Genomic DNA, 23,021 nt, shown 5'->3' with positions numbered 1-23,021 from the left:
GGTAGTAGTAATCAAATAAAATACAAATAATATCATCTGGAAAAAATAATTAAAGGCAGCAAGGATTTACAAAATATGAAAACGGATCAGTGTTGGAAAACATGGGAGCCAGTTTACCCCCCTGAGGCATCTCACCTTGTAGTGGGCCAATTGCAGAACCTTGTCTACCACCTAATCCAGTTAAATTCACTTCTTGATCAGAACCTTAAAATCTCCCCATCTCCCCATCAAAATTTCCCCAGCCAGCAATATCCCTCCCAGACAACATCATGACCCCCCATCCTCACCTGGTTCAGTCGGCTTCATCAAACAGTGGTATCAAACCTGCAACCCTGTGCTTACGAGTTCAATTCAGCAATGTCCTCAAGTGAAACAGAGACGAGACATTGTGTCTGTGAGTGACCCAAATAAAGTTTTATACGATATGGAATGTCAATACTCCCCAACACAACGCAGGATTCACACAGGCTATTTATTATCGGTTTTAAAAACATTGAAAGCACACACTGTTCGTTCGATAAAAATAAATCACAATCACGAGCTGTCCGCAGTGGTGCTCTGTTTATGGCAGCATCTGGGTACATTCATATAGCACATGCTCAAAACAACAGTTCCTGAGTCAAAGATTCTATGCTCCCATGCATAGATGCTTGAATGAAATAGAAAAAACAAAAACAAACGTGACTCGTTGCAATAAATGTTTCTTTCTCCTCTGTGGTGTTCTAAAGTTGGTTACTTTAGTCTGGGGTGTCACATAATGATTAGCCAACAGGGAGTCTGACTACATCTGTAGTACAGATAAAGGGATTACAAACATGTCTACAGGTAAATCCCAAAGGCATTATACCATGGCATAACATTCCATTCCCCATGTCACAAGAGTCATAACCACAAGCAAATAATTTCTAAACACAGAACAGCATTACAGGAAAGTACAGTACAGCAGTTTTAAAAGTCTCATTGACAGACTGTGCGTTTTAATACAATGGGAAAAAGGAGAAAGATAAGTGCCGTGTCATGTGATGGTTAAATGTATCGTGATATGGGGGAGTGGGTGGTGGTCAGAGAAGAAATAGTGATATATTAAGACAGACCAGTCTCAACCAGAACTTGAGCGCGTGCTCCGCCAACCTCGTGCCCCGACTCCAAAGCCCAAAACAAGGGCGGCAGTTCCACTGGGCAGGACCCAGCCTGACAACAATGACCTTTTTTGGGAATATCCCACTGTTACTTTGGGATCTCTGGCACAGTCTCCAGCGCCTCAGTCCGGGTCCGGGTGACGTCTGTCTTCTAGAGAAAACGGACATATCGAGAAAAGGAGTTACTGCCTGGCAATACCTAAACAGCTGATAAAAAAAACAATGTGTGTGTGTGTGTGCTTGTGTGTGCATGCGTGTGTGCTGGTTCAAACAGTCCTTCTGAGGACTGAGGATGAAACATGTCAGGTGGCTACACGCGTGGGGTCAGAAAAATCGGAAAAAACGCTCCACAGAGTCAAGCCGCTCATTTCTATAGGATCACTCGTTCAGAGTTCAAAGCTCCTTTGGGTGCATTTGTCAAAACAAACATATGAACACTATTGTGCGTTCAGGAAGAAAGGTTATTGTTTCAGTGTCACTGTCAACACTGCGTGATGCACAAAGCTCTGGTGTTTTCCCACACGCGAAAAACAAAAGCGAATATCTGAGGGCCGAGTGGGTTAAGCCCTCACAAGCACGTCACCCGAGGTTGCGGAATAATGCTCAGAGACCTTGCGAGTCACTCAATGCAATTTATTACTCCTGGCCATGAGCAGGTCACATTGCTCCAGTTTGGGATCTGCAGAGGTATTACAGCAGTCGGTTAGCGGGAACAGTCGCAGGCAGGCCTGACGGTTAAGCCGGATTTTCCTAAGAAAAGTGAGCGCAGTCATGGTATGATTTCAGCACAAGCAGACACGCGCCTGCGGCTTTTAACAGTGCCTGCCTTTGTGCCGCTGAAAGGGCTCTGCCCACATGCGTGCGAGCCAGACGCACCTTCCCAAAAAAGCTCCATGCACATCTGTCCCCAAGGCACGCAAACACAATCGCTCCGACACATCGGACACGCCCCGCTCGCTTCCCAGCAAGAACAAACGTGTGTAATCACAGCACTCCTAACTAGCCAAGCATCGGGTATGTTTGCTGGAAATATACAGGCATATCAGGGAATCAACAACAACAAAAAATCAACAAACATACAGCTTCTACTGGTAAGAGCACACAGTACCAGGAGTAATCTAATCAGGTCAATCAACAGGATTTATCTTAAAAGGTTAATAAAATTAGTCAAGCATTAATTTAATTCGCAATATACATTAGATTTTTTTATGCTCCAAGATATAGGATTGCTGCAGACAGGGAATTCACTGGCCGAGTTGCAGTTACAAGGAATGGAATCGTTGTGCAAATCCTCACAACAGATTTTCGTACCACAGACCACAGAACAGAGATGAATGAGTAAAGCTATGCACAGTATCACTTTCACAACTGACATGCCTCAAGACTTCTTGTGAATTGCACCATCGTAGCATCCCTGAGCCTCAATATAATTAGTGTCATTTCTCATGCAAAAATTGAATTTTCTAATTTCTAATTATCACATTCTTTGAAATAACAACAACAACAATAATAATAATAACAATAATAATAATAACAATAAAGTATATGGTAACTCTAACAGCTCCCAGCAATTACTCCTTACCTTTAAAATTGTTGGCAATTCTTAGGAAAAGCAGCAAGATATTTTTAAAACTGCTCAAAGGACCTGGTTGGCTGATTTAATAATCTGGGCCTGCTCTCAGTTTCTCCTGTTAAAAGGACGGCTGGATATGCCCTGGGCAGAGGCACCTCAAAGACATGAATCAATTATGGATTACAGAGTTCAGTTGAAGACATGAAAGGTAGGAACATGAATTGCAACGGTTTTTAAAGGTAAGGCACATATTAGAGATTTTTTCAGCAGGCTTTTAGAACCCAAAGATCAATCCCACACTCTTTAATTTTACTTTCCTGATGACATATAATAAAATATACAGTGTGTGATTACGGGTGGTGGCCGCCTTCCGGCAAAACACAAATTAAACGATGACCGTCTCGATTGCCATCATGTCGAGGCAAACGCTGCCCCTCAACTGAACGCACATCTCCGAATAGAAGAGCTGATGGAGGGTGCACTAATGCGCCATTTTATCACTTTTCATAAAACAGATAAATTACTTTAATCCCCACCATCCTGACCTTACAGCTGTGACCTCACATGTATAAAACAAACACACATCCACCCTTCCTTACCACAAACATTCCTAGGGACTATTTTAACACCAGAATGTTGTTTAGACTCTGGATTCGAAGCTTATCGGAAATCCAAGGCGTTTCTATGACAAACAAAATTCCAAAAGGAAATAACGATTTCATGGATAAATCGGTACACTGTAACTGACACATTTATGATCTTGTTCCTCTGAGTATTCCCGCCAAACAACTATAACTGAATAACAGACTAACACGGAGACGCACTGATTGGCTAACGGGTAATTGCACACAAACAAGACAATCTCCATTTCCCTGATCTCCAAAGCCTTTCATTTGCTGACATGTTGTGGCTAAGTGTTCCATCGAATTACATTCATTAATATAAGGCATCGATTGCTCTCTTGTACACCAGTAAGAGGAATAAAGAGCTGAATTAGCAGTTACTTTTCCCAGAAGCATAGGATGTGGCCTACTGCCCACGTGCATCATTAGCTCTCACAAGCTGCCTTTATGAGCTAAAATGGAAGGAGTGCAGAGCCGTCTCCTAAATAAAGTCAGTGGGCCCTGGGACCAGGTGGAGAGGGGCAGAGCAACCGGGGTGGAGGAGGGCGCATCCCAGGAGATGGAGGAGCAGGTAGAGGCGGTGGAGGCAGAGGAGAAACGCCTCCCCGCTATTCAGATGCCGACACGGTCACCAGAGTCTCCTGGGCGGAGGCCGAATGATTCCTTCGGGAGAAAGAGACACAAACATGGCTACCGCCCACGTCGCATCCTGCCAGTGCTCAGGCTGGCTCCTATTGGCACTGAGGCTATGACATCACTATCCCAGGCATAGCTGATGGCGCTTATATACCTGTACTATGAACAGCTGGCGGACCACATCAATAGCAGCAGAAAGCTGAAGGTCTTGACCATCTCTGTGAATCAGTCATGAAACCAAACCACATGTAAAAAGACTGCAAACAGGGTTGGTTCAGAACAGTTCAGATGGTCGAGCCTTCGTATAACTACTCTAAGAAATTTTTCTCAGCACACTAAGAGATTACAGCAGGGCAGCATGCTATCTATATATCAAAGCACTGCAAAACAAAACCAACAAGATTCCCAAGAAGCTAAAATGGTGGGAACTACAAGAAGATAACCCATGAGACAAAACAGGAAAGGGAAAAAAATCATGACCAAAACAAAGTCTGCTCAGTGGCTGTTGGAATTTTCGCCTCTGCTATTAAATGATACTGAGTTACTGCCATTCACTGCAAAGTGAGCATACGCAATAAGTCAGCCAGTGGACGCCAAAGTTATCCCTTAAGCTCACAAATACTTATTTTGAGAGTCAGCTTTTAACCTGCCTCCACTATTATTATGTGGTAGGCTCAAAACCAAAGGGAGAACTGATGGTGGCTCTGTGGAGAAAATCCCACAAACAAAGGAATCTTACAGCAACAGACTCATTTCTGAACAGCCTCCCACACGTAGTACTGTGTGTTAATTGTGCAATACAAACTGGACATTTACTGCGCCTTTAATACGCCAGTCTGTGACAATGGCAATAAGCTCGTTAATTAATTAACCTGGTCACCAATGGCAAAAATACAGTAAATGATAAAAGGCTTTTAGGAAAAATTGGGAGTAATTTAGTTGCACAACTCTCTTAGTGAAGAAACCGACAGTGAGGCTTTGAAGGTGCATAACATGTATTTTTTGATGATGATTCCTTGTAGACAGTCTACTTGGTGACATCATCACTCCATGTTACATGGAGCGATGGGTCATTGAGGGCTTAAGAGACAAATCTGCAAGCCGGCCAATCGGCACGAGTGTCTGTGTGACACATTCTTACGGCTACGTCCCGTTGTAACAGACAAAAGCGTTAGCATCCAAGTTTAAAACAGGAAGTGGAAAGAGCACATGGCTCATTCAACAGACCTGTATACGCACGTATCATTATAAAATTAGACTTGGTAGTCTTAAAGCTTTTGTCCGTTTCTTTCTGTGTCACTGGACATAGCTTATGTTAATCTGATCTGGGTGAGAAATGACAGCACAAGCGAGCCCTCTCAGGTACTCACAGACGGGCGATTCCCAGAAGAAGCTGTGAGGACAGATGGACAGAAACAAAGTGACAGAAAAAAAAGAAAACTCACGTGTGAGCATCACATAGCCAAGCAAATAGCCACTGCTACAGGCTTTGGCTTGAGACTTAAAACACATGCTCATTACATTAACTAGAAAATGCACAAGATCACAGACAGTTGCATCGATGTTTTCAACAGAATTGTTTTAAAAATTCTCAAAAGACAACACAATAATATTTCAAAGAAAGTACAGTATATAAGAGGGAATAAATGGACTCAAAAATCTGTTATATTTATGTCTTTTACCTGTATACTGGTTGTCTTTATGCTTTTTGGAATGTGATAATCCTAAAAAAATGCTTGTAAAACTTACACGTGCATGAACGCCACTGTTGGCATTTCAATTCAGCAAATGGATGTAAATACAATTCATGATCTTTGAACATGAATTGAACATACCGGGATTTTTCCAATTCATGACTGAACTTTTAACTGAATTGGACTGACCCCATCCCAGGTGAAAATAACGAAACGCTGCTAAAACGGTTAAGCGCCGTTGAGCCTGCACTGATCTGGGATCTGCCGAGCCGCCCCCTGCATTCAGGGGCAGAGGCTCTCCCTGAATAGCAGAGCAGACTCACCTCCATCACTACCAAACCTATGCAATACACCACTTCAGCTCATTTAGATTAGACATTTTCACAATTTCTCTGTAAATACCAAGTTTAGACCATGAGAGTGTAACCGTTTGGCCTGACCACATTATTCACCGGTGTGTCACAGCTTTCAGCAATGTGCATTACAGCACGGTCTGGGCGAATACTCGATTCTGAATGTCTGAAAGTTGCGTGTTAAAACCATTTAATGCACAGGTAGTTGGTGTCAAGTTTGATCACCGTTCTAAATTAATATGCTGCCTGAATAACTGCAGAATAGCTGGGCTATGATAACATTTTGTTGTTAAGGAAATAAAATACAAGTCCAAAACCTTCAACAAAATAAGCGAATAATGCTCTTATTTTTCACGTTAGCTAGCCACATATAGCATTACCTTCACAGAAATAGCTAAATTTTATTGTAGCCAAGCTAATGTTATTCTGCAGACAAAAGGTACAGTAACTTGCGTTCCCTCAGTGACTAGCCTACTGGAGGGCAGACACCACCTCGCAGTCTCCAAGGCTTAAAGTAGTTAGTGCCAGCAAAAAGTTTATATGTTGAGGGCAAATTGCCAATCTTCGGCAGATGACCATGATATAAGCAAAATAATCCACTCTGAGGTGTGTGTTATCTCTCTGGAGGCAACCACCCTCCACTTTGTCAGGTTTTCCCTTCGCCTCCTCAGTCGCCCTTTAACGCATACCTCACTGTGGATTATTCCTTACTTAAAGAATGAACATCTTTTCACTTGTTGATGATCCAAAAATGACAGACCTGAATAACAACACGTTTCAGAACATGGCCCTTACACAGAATGACTACAATTTTGCTATCAAATTCGTAATATTTGTTTGTACAGTAGATATACAAAATTTTCAAGCAGCTCATGTATTAAATGTATGTGGTGTTATGTACTGATATTATGACATAATGCTGGATTTAGAGGTTAAGCAGAAAAGGCAGTGACACACACCTGGTGACCATGACGTAAGAGACAGGTAGAGGAGACAGGCATGCAGGACAGGTGTACAGCCAGTGAGGAAGTGAGTCCGAGCCCAAAAACCAAATGATTGTGAAAACAAGCCACACTCACACAGCTGATCACAGTAATCAAGTAACCATCAGGGGTGTAAAGGGGGTGGGGGGGTGGTGCACGGGGTGTGCTAAGAGCAGTGGTGGGGGTGGGGGTGGTTGAGTTTAAATTAGGGTGATCACAAGCCGAGTGCCAGATCAACAGCAGGGGGACTACAGACACTAACTTGGCTCTGCTCCGACACTGCCCCCTCTGGTGCGTCGATGAATTGCAGGGTGGTGGTGGGAGGGGGGGCGAGGGGCACCGCGGGCCTGTTGCCGGCGCTGTAGAGGCGGGGTCGCTTGACCTGGTCATGACTGGACAGGGGGGTGTAACTATTCCTCCTCATGGGGACAGGGGCAGGCTCCATCCCCACTTTATCCTGATCACAGACAGGAGACACCAGAAACAATAAAAAAGAGGGGGAGGAGGGGAGGGGGGTGGGGAGAGAGGGAGGGAGGACAGGGACCACCACGATTGTCAAACCACCAACAAAGACAGGACTGAGCAGGTCTTAGCATCGACCTTATGGGATCGCGAGGCGAGAAGGCCCAGTGGCGATTGTTGCATTTTAGATGTCATGTGACCGGAGTTTTACAGACACTCAATGTATTCACAGTATAACCACGACAGGACTGCAGGTGTGTGGGCATCTTTGCCGACTGATATTATCATCTTCTGCTGTCAATAGCCCGAAAATTCAACCCTGAAGTGAAGCAAAAACACAGGACCTGCAGTAGACAAAGTTTACAGTTTCATCATACAGTGAATGCCTCTACTGAGAATGAACCTAGTGCGGTGGAAAAAAAAGCCCATCCCACGTTTAAACAACTCTGGGGCAAATGAGCACACACATACATATCAGGCGCATATACTGTGACAGGGAGAAGCCGACTGACAGCTTTTAACCAGGACTTCACAGAACAAATGCTAACTCCAAGAAAATAAGAAACCCAAGACAACTGGAACTGGATTCAAGCACGAGGAAATGGTGAACCCAAAAGAAGCAGACAAAACAATGTAGCTCTGTGCTGTGTCAAACTCAAATCCTGGAGGGCCACAGAGTCTGCAGGGTTTTCTCTATTCTTTCAATCAGCAGCAAGAGGCCTTTGGACCCGTAGCCAATCGGTAACTTCAATTAATCCTTTTACGTGCTGTAAAATGCCAAAACCCGGCAGACACTGTGGCCCTCCAGGACTGGAGTCACACCTGCTATGATGATGTGAGAAGAGATTCAAAGCAGCTTGAATGGTCCAACATGACGACATGGCCTTTGGATAGCATGCTAACAAGGCTAATGTGGAGCGGACAAAAAACTCTGTGAAGAGACTGGTGCGATAGGCTAAATACAATGACTCTATTGTGCATCTGAAATGCAATTGAAATGACATACATAGTACAAAACATTTTAGCCAACTTTGGCAGGCCACTCCAAGACATGACATTTTAGCTGGTTGTAACTCGAAGCAGGGCTGCACGTGTGGGCGTCAGTTTGACTGGAACCCAGGGGATACTGCCAACAATGGCAGGAACGGCGAAAAACACTGAGTGAACACTAGCAGCCAAACCAAAACCAGACTGTTTTGTTCCATCTGGCCTCGCCACTGTGTAGGTGTCAGGCCATTAAGCAGGCATGGTGGTCACATTTATGAGCGTGACTGGTCCACACAGATGTCACATCCAAACAGAAGTCACAGGCTCCACTGACATCACTAAATGAACTTGACAGCTGGTTTATATTTTGGGTTTGAGCTAAACAGTTACGTACACTACCAGTAAGAGAAAGTTCTAGACAGTTATGGCCTGTCATTGCTGAACACAAACCTGCCAATTTGATACAATTTCAATGGCAACTCTTCTTTGCATCTCAACCTAGCTTTTCCCTAGTTTCCATAGTCCTATTTATCGCTTTCACAGTAAAGTTGCTTTTCATAAAATGACAGACTAAGGGGGGGGGGGGGGTGCATTCACTTACCAACGGCTTGTCCCGGTGAGTGTCAACAGCGGCAACCTTCAAGTCGAATGTGTCCACCTTACATCCTGTAAGGGAAAGGTTACGGTCACAATATAACGCGACCGTTTTGCGCAGAGAGAATAAAGATCATCCTCCCCCCCCCCACATGGCCCAGGGCATGTGGTTGTCTTACCATAAGCCACTGGGGTGAGCTTGAGTACGGTATGCAGGGGGCACCTCAGGTAGGGTAAATCGTCTGAGGAGGCAGGCAGGTGACAACATGGCTGGAGCATTCAATTCAATTCAAAGACACCATCGCAAAGATGTTTTACAGTGAAAACAGAAAACAAAATTGGGCAAAACCCAGATTTGAACCACCAAAAAGCAAGAAAGCGAGGCATGCGACACAAAAAAGAAACCATCCCTCACCTAAGTCACATGACTGCAAAGCCACAACCCAACACTTTTTTCTCCCCATTCAGTTCTTAAGATGCACAGCTGCATCCCAGCTAATGCAAAACAGTCTCACAATCTTGCTGTGATGTTATGCCATTTTTATACCATGGACCTAACTTTTCAGTAACATTGTGAGAAACTTGAATGCTAGCTGGTATAGAAAAAAACATGTATACGCAAACCTGTATTAGCATAAACATCCATATTACAGGTTAATGGAGTCAGATAAACTTGTTTTCCTCCTTGCAACCACATCTAAATAAACTTGTTTTCCTCCCTGTGACCAAGGTTATATCCTTACAGCTTATAACCAGAATGGGTCAGGACCTTGGTATAATATCTTATTTGGGAGATGGCACCTCCTAATATTTGTTTAGTCTACTGGCCCTCGAGGTCAGTAGTCCTTGGGCTTTCATTTTCTACTTCAAAGTTATTTGACAGATTATTGCCACCAATTGGCCAGAGACTGAACTCACCTGGTGTCAGGTTTAAATCAGTCCTGATTAGAGGGGAAGAATTACGCACTTTGAATGATTTAATTTCTCATAAAACATGCAGTTTATAATTACCATTACCAAGCTCATCCCTGTAAAACAGCTAGCCTGCAGGGTGCTGTTGGTGAGAAATGGCATTTGTTGTGTCTCGTTGAAAGGAACCATTCTGATGCTGCTTCTATTCAACACTAATCAAGGCCATGATTGCGCAGGTCAAACATCTGCATATTTAGACTGCTGGTTCCAAGGACGAAATAGCTGTAGAGCTTTATATTGGTCAGGGAAAATACTTATGTTTAACCCTTAAAAAACCAGAAACTGCTTTTTAACAAGTGTTTTTGTTATTTACCAATCTGGAATGCCAAATGAAATTTTCTAGGCGGTCCCACCAGAGCCCACCCCCTGGTGCATGCCCCATGCACTGCTGCATCTATAGAGCTGCGCTGTGTTTGCGCTGCAGGACTGGAGCACACGCACAGCCGGTGCAGGCTGGCTGCTGGTGCTGCCTCAGCCAGAGGAGGCGCTGCTGCACTATGAGGCAAGGGACTGAAACTCACTACCGCCTTACCTCGACCGCCAAGGACAAGCTATTAGGACTCAATAGAACAAAAGAGCATGGAAATGCAGTGCGTGTGTGTGTGATGTGCGATTGAGCGTATGTGTATGCTGTATCTTTGTGTGAGTACAGAAGCGACATACGAGTGTGTGTTTGCTCATGTGTTTGTCTGTTTGGGTGTACATGTATAGTGTGTCTGTCTGTGAGTACAGAAGGGATATATGAGTGCGTGTGTTTGTGCACGCGTGTGTGTCGACCTGTATCTTCACATTTGCACACACCTGCGCTCTCGTCCAGGAAGTAGGCGAGCAGGCAGCGCATGACGGCCTGGTGGCAGATCACCAGCACGTTGCCCTGCCTCTCCAGCTCCATGATCACTGGCTCCAAGCGCTGCACCAGGTCCTGGTAGGACTACGGAGAGAGAGAGGGGACACACTGAGCTCCAGGCTCCAGAGAGAGGGGACTTCGCTCTCAGGGAATGCCAGGGTCACCTCTCCTCCGGGGTAGCGGTAGTGATACTTGTCCTGGTCCCTCAGAGCAAATTCCTCTGGATGTGAGTCCTGGATCATCTGATAGGTCATCTCCTCACACACCCCCTGAGAGACAAACAAGGAAACATGAAAACAAGTACACACACAAAACACACACACGCACGCGCACACACAGAGACAAACACACACGCACACACAGAGACAAACACACACACACACGCACACACAGAGACAAACACACACACACACACACACACACACACACACACACACACACGCACACACAGAGACAAACACACACACACACACACACGCACACACAGAGACAAACACACACACGCACACACACACACAGAGACAAACACACACACGCACACACAGAGACAAACACACACACACACACACACACACACCAGGCTTACACAAGCTTTTCGTCATGTGTAATGTGACCGTGGTTAAGGGTGTGGGGGTCGAAGGGCAGTACTGACAGCATCGATCTCGTTGAGGATCTTCCACTGCTCGTAGGGCACGCCCAGCTCCTCGGCCGTCTGGATGGTCCTCCTCAGCTGGCTGGTCCACACCTTCAGGTCCGGCAGGTGCTGTTCTTCAAGAAAGCCCCGGAGAGCATGGGAAAACTGAGAGAGAGAGAAACGGAGAGAAGAAGACATTCAGTGGAAAGTGTCACTGAAGTTGTAAGCACCCACTGTGGTGAGTGCAGGCTGTGCATCCTCTCCTGAGGGGGGGGGGGGGGGGGCTAACCCGTACCTGCTTCCCTCGCGCAGAGAGCTCCGCATCGCCCCCGATGCGCCCCTCCATGTTGTGGTCGCTCTCTCCGTGGCGACACAGGTAGATGGAGTGAGAGTGCACGTGGATGTTCATGAGGTAGTACACAATCTTGCTCTGGATGTAGTCCTGCACCCGGTTCACCAGGAAACGCTGGCCCACGTTGATCACCTTGATGAAGGACATGTCCCTGGGCAGGGTGGAGCGAGCACAGGGTGATGACATCACCACCACACACGCTGAATTCCTGAAGTTATCCTTACAGTCTGCATGTCATTACACAACGTTAAACCCACACTCGCTGGGTTCCACAAATACCCCATAACTAGGCCAGTTTTGAGAAATTAGTAATTATTTTGTATGATAAATTAGTAGTAAATACATACTATAAGAACAAAGTTCTATATTATTATCAATTCAAATGGATCTGTGGTAGGGCATACTATTTGAGGGTATTCCAAATAGATTTTCATTTAACAGAGGTATTTATTAGTGATGTTTTATTTGACAACTGAAATATGCAAAAATGCATTTTCAAATACAAATACATCATGTAACTGAACCTAGTCATGGTTTCCTTGATTTTCCAGTTATTAGCCCAAAGAACAATGTGTCCACCAAGTGGATTCTTTCTGTTACTGCGCCAGAATTCTTGGTTGAAAATAGTTTCGATTTCAGAGAGAAAACACATCCAAGAAGACTATAAATGCCTATCTATTCGTGTCAATGATTAAAGGGAAATAAAAGCATTCTTTAAATAAAAGCATTCTCACTTGTCGTAGTCATCTGGATCTAACGGTTGATATGTAACTTTGTAGCACTCGATTCTTTTCAGGAAGTCATCCATCACTCTCTCCCTGTGTCTCTCTGGATAATCTGGACTGGAAACCTTTACTTCCTGTGAGAGAAAAAGCAAGTTACTCATACAAACAAACACAGGAAAGACACACGTATGTCTTTGTTGTAAAATATCAATGACAAGCCTTCAGAAAATGTCAATTGAAATTCAATTGCAAATGAACGTCAATGTTTAATATCAACTGAAAAGGCTTGGCAAAAGTATGATTATGTTCATTTTGTGAGAGTCAAATTACATTATACAGTAACTTACCAGAATATTAGCAGCAATGACCTCAGGGTCGTCACACACCGACTCCACAAAAAACACCTGAGAGAAAAGAGTCATGTAGTCACTAACACCAATTACACTAGTGCTCATTACATTAACACCAATACTCATTACAGTAATGCTCGATACACTGATACACATTACACTGACACTATTGATCTAATGCTCATTATCTAATGCATGACCTTGATCACACCACCTTCACATCATACAGTTTGTTTTTAAATAAAATCAAATTTGGGAATCTTGCTGGAGATGGGGATATGATAATTTTATATTGCACTTTTCTAGCATTTCAAGTAGATGCACCTGACATGCATATATGGAATGTAGCAATCATACTGCATTTTAGACATCAATCCTAGCACGCATAGCTGGTCTTCTCTGGGTCTTTATGCAAGGATCTGCAAACTCTGTGTGGCAAACTGCTCCAGCTCCTCAGGTGATGTAAGCAGGGCGCAGCTACGGAATCTGGGGAGCTCATCTCCAGCTTCACGTTTACCTTGTATGAGTTCTCCATCGCAAAACAAAGGATGAGGTCTCTCCTCTCTCTGGTGGTGTTTGTGGCATCAAAAACCTAGAAAACGCACACATGCACACACACACGCACATGCACATAAACACACACAGGTATTTTTCTTGGGAGAATAAATGAAACAAACACCAGACATATGAAGATGCGATAACTGCATCAGCCTCACTGTGAGCACCAGTATTAAGCACCATCTCCACCACGCTCCACAGACAGAAACACAGACCCTGCTCTCAGGGAACAGGATGAACAGAGCAGCCAATCAAAGACCTGGCTCCTGCACAACTCTCCCCTTTCACCTGAACCCGTCTGGAGTTCTGCAGCTCAGACACCAGGGGCTGAAATCCCCTTTTAATCACGCAGCGGCTTAAAGCCGAAGAGGAAGAGGTAGCAGATGGGAAAAGAGGAAGAAGAAAAATGTGTTTCTTACGGCAATTTGGCCTCCTTCCTCATTCAGGTAGGACTTGACATCCTGCAGTGCCACTAAGGCACACTGCCTGAGGGAACGAGAGATGAGCAGAGTGAACAGACACACACACACACACACACACAACACACACACACCTCATATCCAGGCAGCACTATCAGGGGCGGTTTAAATCTCACCCCACCCCCCCTTAATGACACAGTGCAATCACAAGTATGCGAGCATGTGATGACCACTCCTCCCTCACTTAAAGTCCTCTTAATGAAATTAGAAAAGGAGGGGAAGGGGGTTCGAAGCCATTGGAGACGGCATTACCAGGGTAACAGGAGGGGGAAGGCAAAGGGATGGTGATGGTATCCAACACATTGACAGTGTGAGACAACAGATTTTTCACAGGCTGGTCTCAGTCTCATCATCGAGGGCCTTCTGGGGCTTATTAAGGGATACACACATGCGGTCTTTGAATACCATTTTATCACGTTTTACCCAGCAAATAAACACCAACTGAACTGAGTTGTGAACCAAGTCCATGTAAAAAACATACTCTGTGTCAGTTACACCCAGACGTGCACTCCTCTTTTTCACACTGTAATACCGCACTACTCCCCTGCTTCTCATATTTCTCAGCTCGCCCCCCTACTGAACCACGGGGGTCTTCACCTCTGCACTCGCGTGCCCATCGTCCAGTCTGACACAGCCAGCATGTTATGAAACGGAAGCGGGATGGTGGGCTGGGTAAGATACAACTCCAGAGCAGAATGGAGGTTATGGACCAATAGTTTTTAATATTTTTTAGTTTTTAATGATATATACTTCTCAGCCCTGCAGGTCTATCCATTTACAAATATTATTTTCTGTAAAAGAGGGGGCTTTTGCTGACAACGGACAATACATCCCACGGACTTTTTGCGAACACAGTCGTTTTCACGGTCACCCCCCTGGGAGGTAAAATGCTAATTCTGAGTTTGGGCGCGTCGGCGTAATGCGATCGGGAATGGCCACAATCGACCGCAGGACGTCCCATCAGCGACCGTCAAAGAGGGGCATTGACCGACCAGGAAAGCGCCCGGTGGCCTAAAATGCACTCGCTCTGGAAAAACACAACCGTGCCCTGCGTACGGTTTCATCTCGTTCCAACATCAGGACACTGGAGAGCGGTTACAGAATAAGCTGGGGCTGCAATGACAGTGACACAGCAGTTCCTACCGGTCAATGTCTCACTGCCTCGCCCGCTGTGTCTCTGTGGGTGCAGCGGCTGGCTAACCCCTGCTGTTACTCATTTTACAGGGACTTTTCAATTTGGCTGTGATTCCACTCAAAGTGTTGCGCCAGAGTCCTTTCAAGGGGCCCTGGCCAGGTCAGAACAAACCGCAGTGACACATTCTTTAAAAAGAGAACAGCTTGAGTTCAGCTAGCGTCTCTGAAAAACGCTGCCAAACATCGCAACAAAAAAAGATCTAGAGAATTATTTCCAGGACTGAGAAAGTTATTTTTGTCCGCCCTCCAGAGGGCACCACAGCCAATCAGATTTAGAAGGCAAGGCAGAAATGGCCATGCAGGTAGCTATTTTCACAAGGGAAAAATGGCATTTGCCATATAGCTGCTGTGTCATTTTGAGCCACATAATAACAAGTTATCAAATGTCTGTATGCAGTCTACTGTGTCATGGTGGGTAAAACTCGCTACCCTTTTAAGTTCTAAATGCTTCTACCACTGCCCAAAATTTCCAGGAAAATGCAGGAAACTCTCACACTTTGGTGCAGAATACACCTACGCAGTACGTTTGTATTCATTGTGGGCACTTGTAAAGTACATCAAAAGTGCAATGTTGCATGGTCAAATTCCTGCATAGTTCGGTCACAAAAGGAGGCGGGTGGCCACATCTCATCGGTCGCAAGCCGCACCCGCCACGGCGGGGGGACTGGCAGCAGGGGGCGCCGTGAGTGTCAAACTCAAAACTTACTTCCTTATCTGCATGGCCTCCTTGTTGTCGTGTCTGAAGAAGTCGTATGACTTGTAGGCCTTGACAGCCTCCCGCCGGTACACGCCGAGGTTGAACACTGCCGGAGGAACACAGGGATGAGGTTCAGCGGTTCAGCGCATGCCAGACGTGGGCGCACACCGCCCGCACGCCTCTTCGGCGTCTGACAAAATGAAGACTGCAGGCTAACAGGTTCTACCACCTGCCAGCTTTGATAGCGCAGCTAATGTCTCTACCCCCCATAGATCAATTACAAACCACAGGCCAGAAGCTGTTTACAATACGCAGCGCTGAGAGCATGCAGGCCCTGTACAACAAGAGCACTCACTTTAGCAAACAGCGACAGAATGAGTGTGCACATTTGGATCAGACGACATCATTTACAGGCATGATATGCTTGCTCCAGTGCTTAGAGCAGACTTATCCTTTTACATTAATGGCAGACCGTGCACCAAGAATTGGGGGGAGGCTTTCTGTCCAGCTCACGTGTCAAACATCTGACTGAACAGCGTATTAGGAAGGTTTTTCCATCTTGCTTGCGAGCCACTAGCCAAGAGCAGATGCTATATGAGGACCCAGAGAAGACCAGCTACGCGTTCTAGGCCTGACTAAGGATTGCTGCGGGCAGCGATTGGTCTGAGGGAGTGGGGTTTGGGCCAATCCTCTCACCTTTGGTGGGAACTCCAATCCAGTTGAGGTAGCGTGTCAGCTTCTTGGACATGTAGGTCTTCCCTCTTGCTGGTAGGCCGATCATCACAATCACCGTGGGTGAGTTTGTCATGTAGGAAGCCCATGCTAGGAACACACGCACGCACACACACACAGAAAAACAGATTTACCAGATGGTTCCACAGCCACTCAAAACCCAAGTATGAAGGAGCACACAGCAGTCACATCATGTCATTTCTAAAGGACATGAGAAAGCTGAATACAGATTACATGACTATTCGGCCTGATAATGTGTCAACAGTCTCAAGTGCATCCACCACTGCTTCAGGTCTGGTCTTGAGCACAGTGTCCCGCTTAATAACTGTGGGGGAAAATATGCCTTCGATCTCAAATCAGGTCAAAGGTTTCTCTCTGCCGAAGAGATGAAGCTCCTTGCGTATCTTAGTCTCTGCCATAGCAGCTGAAGCGCGCACTGGTCTGAGGGCCACTGAGAAGAAACAGTTCCCAGTGTGCAATGTTCTGCAACACTGGCGTATGAAAGTTTCAAATGCAAGCAAAAGACCAGGTGCTGGAGGCTCTCTGTTGTGGTTGTTTCTTTTTGAAAGGCCTGCAGTCTTATCGGTCCTTGGAGAAGGTTGGCACGTGTCGGCGCTCTCAATCACACACGGACATGACTCATCTGTCATCAAGTTTCCAAGTGTTTCAGCAGCGATGCATGTGGCGGACAAGGGTAAGAAACTGAGGAGTCTTGGCGAGACTTAAAAAGACTCAAATAAAACAATCACAGTGAGTGGAAATAACTGTACTGCAACTGTACAACACTCAGCTGCCAAAATAACTACAGGGTAAACTCTACACCATATGGAAATTACTTTTATTGCAGGCTCAAACAATTTCCTGCATGAGTAAATGGAGGAAGCAAACGATAAGGTGATCACTTTGATCTTTACTCTCTCATCTAAACAAATGAAAGTACTGTCTGGCTTTAAGACATCCTCTTATCAGTTTCAGGTAGCAACACAGGGTGTTAGGTAACAACACTATCTTCACAGTAAACAGCAGACAAATTTTAGATTAGATTACAGTGGTCGTGCTAGCCCATGGAATCCCTGAATTTGAACTGAAATGCAGGACAATTCAAAATCTGCGTTATACACCAATTCACTTGTGTTCTGATCAAAATAACTATGTTTGCCATAATATTCCAACTTGCAATAATACCAAAATAAATGCATGTCCTTCATAGTTTTAATATGACACTTGTAACAGAAGCAGACTGAAATAAGCTACAAATGTTTTGATGTTCTGATCAAAAAAAAATCAGCCATAGCCTTCACTCTTCTTTAATTTATTAAGCAGACGCTGTTGTCCAGAGAGACTTAGGATATAAGAAAACATTAGTGTGTGCACCTGAGTAATATCCAAAAAAATGAGTTTTGGTGCAGAAGAGTAACAGAGAACCAAAGAGAAGACACACCCCTGTGTTCCTCCCGTCCACTTCTAGGGTTCGAGGTTGTGACTGCTGTGCTCATGCAGTGCAGGCCTGCTGAACTCTAGTCTACCAAGTTTACTGGTTTGTCAAGCTCACACAGAGTGCTGGGTCTGAGTCCTAACGACAGTAGCTTTCGAACCTGTTCGTTCAAACAGCGTATTTTTGTTGAGCGGGTATTAAATGTGTCCACTTGAAAAGACTGACCCAGCACGGATACTGCTCAGATATTTTCCTGGGGTTCCAAACGGGAAATCCTCCAAGTTTACAATAAATGATAGAGTTAAAGGGCTGATGCATTTTTCCATTCTCTCCACCCTTGCCTACAGCTGTGGTTTCTCCAACAGTAGTCACTTAGCAACTTAAGTTGAAAAGATGAATACCTTAAAATACCACCCCCCCCCCCCCCCCCCCCCACCACCACCACCACCACCACCACCACCAGCAGCAGCAGCAGCAAACAATGATGAACTTTGAAAACTGTTATTTAACATCTTAATTTTGCATACCGCATAAGTCAGTTAGAGGTCATTTGGGTTCCTGGAACAGCACGTTCAAAGACTGAACGAAGTATCAAATGTCCACAACAACATGAAGTATTCATAGCATAACATGTTTTTGTAATGATTGCCACTTCTAGCAGAAATGAGTCGGTGAATTTGAATTTTTTTGCAATGGAAAAAAAATCTGTGGTGTATGTGCACGTACGAGTGTGTGTCTGGAGGGGTGGCCTTGGAAGCAGAACTGGAGTCACATAGTTAGCAGTTCACCGATGCAGAACCGTAAGTTATGACAAAGTTAATTTCACTGTGGTTCAAAAATGGCCACATCTACCGTGGCTGTAAAACAGCCTGAATGTTCTGCACTAGATCCTCATCAAAGTAAATTTCGCGGGCTGTTGGAATCAGGTATGGAAGGTGAGAGACTCACACTACGTGTTACCGTCATATGTGATGTCCCAAATCACACTACCCATTCTCACGAACACACTGTACTAATTAATGCCAAATGCATTTTTCAGAGAAGAGGTATCACTCTATGTGTAAGATTATAATTAACAAAGACAATATGTGGAAACGCATCGGTTTTTAATAAATAAGTGAGCACATAAGTTGCTGTACTCACTAAAAGCGAACGACACGTTATTTGGATTTTCTGACACGCCCTATTCGAAGGAAAGACAGTGTATCTCTAAACCTAAAGCGGTTAACGATACTCTGCCAATAACTGCATTTTTGTATCTTTCGCGTTGCATCTGCAACATGACATCATATTCAGAGGAAAATCTTGAAAGCAGTGCTGGGGTGAAAGTAAGAGCGGTGTTGTTCTTAAGATTTCAGCCACACACAGCGGTAGGGCTCTGCGAGTCTTCACACTTTAATTAATAGTGTTGCACGGTTCAAACTGCATTACAAAAGCACGGCATGGAGTACTTACAGCATTTCTTTTCGTTGACTCTGGGTTCCGACTTTTTGATCTCTGCAGAATTTGCCAGTCCGCCGTTTCTGGGCGGGTCTGCAGCCATGACACAAGACACTGAAAGCACTGTCTGGTCACCACTGGGACAGTCTTGGAGGTGCAAGGTCTAGCAGGACGCTGTCTCCATGTCTGAGAAAACGGACAAGTAGCCTATATTTTTGATATAGTTCCCACGACCACTTTCACTGAATATGACACTGCGTACCCTTTACTTCTTGCCTTGACTGCATGCTAGCTAGAAGCATGTCAGTTTAGCTAGCAGCCTCCACAGGGCTAAGACAGTAGTATAGCGAGATAAAAGGACGTAACACTACATGGTATAAAATCGATGCGTTGCATGGTATGAAATGTTACATTTTAACGTAAGGCTTAAAAAGTCAAACAGAAGTTGACACTTTGTAAAAACAAATTGCACGCATAACTTAAATATTGCACGCATAACAAACAAGTTGCCTGTCTCTTTTTAATAAGACATTAAATCGTTTTTAATATATAACATTTTAAGATTAACTAAATAGATGCAAGTTGACTTGTGTTGTGTTAATCGTACAAATACTTCACTACATTTTACGTGCACTTTCAGTTTCCATTACATAACCGAAATTCGGCCAAGCATTAATAACGTTAGTAGCTAATTCAAATTATTCGCGTTCCTGATCATACGCAAAGCATCCATGCTATACAGAACTGGAAGTGGAAGTAAAACGTATTTATTACGGCCAGGACAGTGCACGTTAACTTGATAAGCTTGCTATCTGATCTGACCTAAACAACAGTCACCTGCAGAAAGCTACTGCGGGTATAGTTCGATGGGCTCTCGACGCCAAAAGCACAGCAGGTCTGATGGGGTGCATTTATCAATGTTTCAACAACACGGACGCATCCTAGCTTAACTAACATTGTTGAAAGTTACCAGATTACCTTTTTAGTGAAGCCGGTCCCATATATTAACTTCCAGTGGCTGAGGAGCATCTAGACATGGCAGATCCGCCTATACAGAGCTGGCAAGCTAGCTAACTGACGTATACAATACACATTATAGAACACAAAAACACACTACAACCGAGAATAGTTTTCGTACCAGCCGCAACTTTGCAGTTGTTCCGTTCACGTCAGTGTCACCTCTTGTCGCGGTATTTTTTCTAACTAAAAAACAAAAAAAACTGAGGTAGCCACAAAACGTTTCCTTAGCGTATTCGATCCTACCTATATCGACAAGGAAGTACCCTGTGCATCCAGATGAGCCTGTGCGCAACTAAGCGCAGCCTCAAGTTGGAGGTACAGCGGTTGCTAAGGAAAAGGAAAAGGGTTAAAATTTCCGGGCTCACACCTGACCTTCCGAGTTCATGAAGGTGTGCCTTTGCCATAAAATGTTTTTACCGTAAACATGCGAATATGAGCACTTGCCATTTGTGTACAGCAGTAAACTTGGAACTTGTTTAGTTGGCAACCACGCAGCTTCATATAGGTTACTTTTTGTATGCATGGTTTTCCTGAATATTTGTCTGCGTGCAATTCAAAAAAAGAGAAAATAACCGCGAAGTGATTTCTATTCTAAAGTATCTTACAGTTAGACTCTTGTTGGATCATCGATCCTACTGGTGCAAAATATTTGATCCCGAGAAAAGCGTAGCATACCCAAAACGAAAAAATACACTGTACCTTTAACACTCAGAATGACGCAACTTCGACTTTTTACCATAGACGCTTTAATAGATAACCTATCTAGGTTTGCGCGTTTGACGTTCGGTCAATTGGAGTGAATTTATTTAGAAATTGCCTTTAGGATATTGGAAGATGGATTTTGCACTTTTCCCGGCACGACTAATTTAATTATGTTGTAAGAAATAGCACTATGCACGGTTCCTTAGCAGAATACATACGGAACGAATGTGGTAACGTTGTCAGTCACATACCATAATTCAGGCTAATGTACAAATCGCTAAAATGTTTATTGAAATAGAAAAAATAAACATCAAGTTTGCATAAGTTGTGCAAACTACTATAAAAAAAAGTCAATGTGTGGTAGAAATGGCCTCAAACTACTGAACGACATAAGAAATAGAAAATCTTTGGGGGAAAATGTGAGTCTAACTCATCATGGCCTCTACTTCCATCTAGTGGACATTATGGGTCATTCCTAGGTTCTTTCTAAATGGTCGATTTTTTGCCATTTGAGTCCGTGTAGTGCTGGCAGTACATATAAATGAGAAACATGTTTATTTATGTTTTTCTTTTTTTTCTTTTTTCTTTTTTTTTTAACCTTAATTTCCCCTGGTAGGTTTAAGAACTGAGAACGAGTTCTTTTCTTTTAAAGTGACAACCCGGGGAATCAAACGGTTTAAGGATTTGTATATAGCCATTCAGTCTGATGTAGTGGATGATTAAGTGTCCAGATGCAGAAAGCCACATTTTTGGGGAGGGGGTTCACCCAGACAACCAGGAGTACACCTGTACTCTTTCAAGAAATTCCACGACCCTTCACTTTAATCTCTTTCCGTTAATGACCTCAGTGAGTCAGGAGGACCTTGATTTAACGTCTTTGTTAGAATCTGCTACACAGTTCTACACAGTGAAGAAGGAATAATGCCTCCTATTATCCACTAACACTTCCTCTTTCAACAACCTAGTTTCCCCACAGCTCTCCCAACTATGAAGCGGGAATTCCATTGAGAGGTGGTGTTGATAGAGCAACATTTATCTGAGGCTAGACTATACGTTGCCCTGCAGGACACAGCTCACAGTCACAGTCAGCTCAGGCATAGTTCACATTAGGGCACATCACTATTTGACTGATACAGACAGCTTGGCCAAGACTCCTGCTTTAACTTTTGAGATCAGGTCACCTACAGGGATGCTTAATACATTCTCCTAGGGGGCACGTTCAAAGCTGAGGTACAGCATCTAAGATGAAATCATATCTCAGTTTGCTTTCCTTGAGACCTCTGAGCTGTCTCCCCCTTGAGGCATATGAGTTCATTAGGCCTATGTGACAACAATTACTATTAAATTAAACTCCCTTGACAAACCAGTCAAGTAGCAGAAATTGACTGCTCTCTCTTTCACCATTAGCAACTCTGAATTTGGCTGTACGTCATACATAAATATTCACCCTTACCTTAGCTATACACTAGTATTCATGCTTATCATAGCAGCTTAAGGGAGACATCTACACTAAATCCTCTCCTGTTGCTGTTTATTCCCAGTTCCTGTTCATCTAATCTTATTAAAAGAAAGCCTGTATCTCCTTATTGCAGGTACAGCCTGTACCAGTTTCCCAATTTACAATATATGTACAGATGTTTCTGTGTGAAAGATTTATGGGGGTGTCAGCAGAAGGGTGTCCTTCCATATCCTGCCACACATCATATAAAATCCTGCTTGGATTTCCCTTCCCTCCCAAGAATGTATTTATAATCTTGAAAACGTTAAATGCTTATTTAGCTACAGCATGGAAGTGCTGTCTTCACCCAAATCCTGTTCTCTTTGTAGTATTATAGTTTCT

The 23,021-nt window shown here is 44.2% G+C and overlaps 1 protein-coding gene across 8 annotated transcripts; it reads right to left on the bottom strand.

Moving 5' to 3' along the window:
- Positions 1-453: 453 nt before the first annotated feature.
- LOC118208593 (6-phosphofructo-2-kinase/fructose-2,6-bisphosphatase 2-like) lies at positions 454-20,862 on the bottom strand. 8 transcript variants are annotated; one of them, XM_035383426.1, is made up of 17 exons: positions 20,598-20,862; positions 19,475-19,645; positions 16,549-16,674; positions 15,862-15,958; positions 13,902-13,968; positions 13,442-13,516; positions 12,922-12,978; positions 12,584-12,708; positions 11,793-12,000; positions 11,516-11,662; positions 11,028-11,132; positions 10,818-10,947; positions 9,224-9,286; positions 9,052-9,116; positions 7,264-7,458; positions 5,342-5,364; positions 454-1,290 (listed from the first exon to the last, which is right to left on the bottom strand). In XM_035383426.1, exons 2-17 carry the CDS (start codon positions 19,560-19,562, stop codon positions 1,062-1,064), a joined length of 1,800 nt encoding a protein of 599 aa, XP_035239317.1. In that variant the 5' UTR covers positions 19,563-19,645; positions 20,598-20,862; the 3' UTR covers positions 454-1,061. The 8 variants fall into 8 exon arrangements, with proteins under 8 accessions (XP_035239317.1, XP_035239318.1, XP_035239321.1 ...); XM_035383427.1 differs by lacking the exon at positions 20,598-20,862 and adding an exon at positions 20,438-20,590; XM_035383428.1 differs by lacking the exon at positions 454-1,290 and adding an exon at positions 1,756-3,998.
- Positions 20,863-23,021: the final 2,159 nt, after the last annotated feature.

This window comes from Anguilla anguilla, chromosome 11 (genome assembly GCF_013347855.1).
Source record: "Anguilla anguilla isolate fAngAng1 chromosome 11, fAngAng1.pri, whole genome shotgun sequence".
Lineage (NCBI taxonomy): Eukaryota > Metazoa > Chordata > Actinopteri > Anguilliformes > Anguillidae > Anguilla > Anguilla anguilla.
The sequence above is the reverse complement of the archived record's forward strand: the minus strand, read 5'-3'. Positions and strand labels throughout refer to the sequence as shown.

Coding starts and splice junctions, on each gene's coding strand:
- LOC118208593 (XM_035383426.1), bottom strand. CDS start 19,562: ATGGCTGCAGACCCGCCCAGAAACGGCGGACTGGCAAATTCTGCAGAG. Junction 15,959..16,548: donor GATTGGAGTTCCCACCAAAG/GTGAGAGGATTG, acceptor TTCCTCCGGCAG/TGTTCAACCTCGGCGTGTAC. Junction 9,117..9,223: donor GCTCACCCCAGTGGCTTATG/GTAAGACAACCA, acceptor TTTCCCTTACAG/GATGTAAGGTGGACACATTC.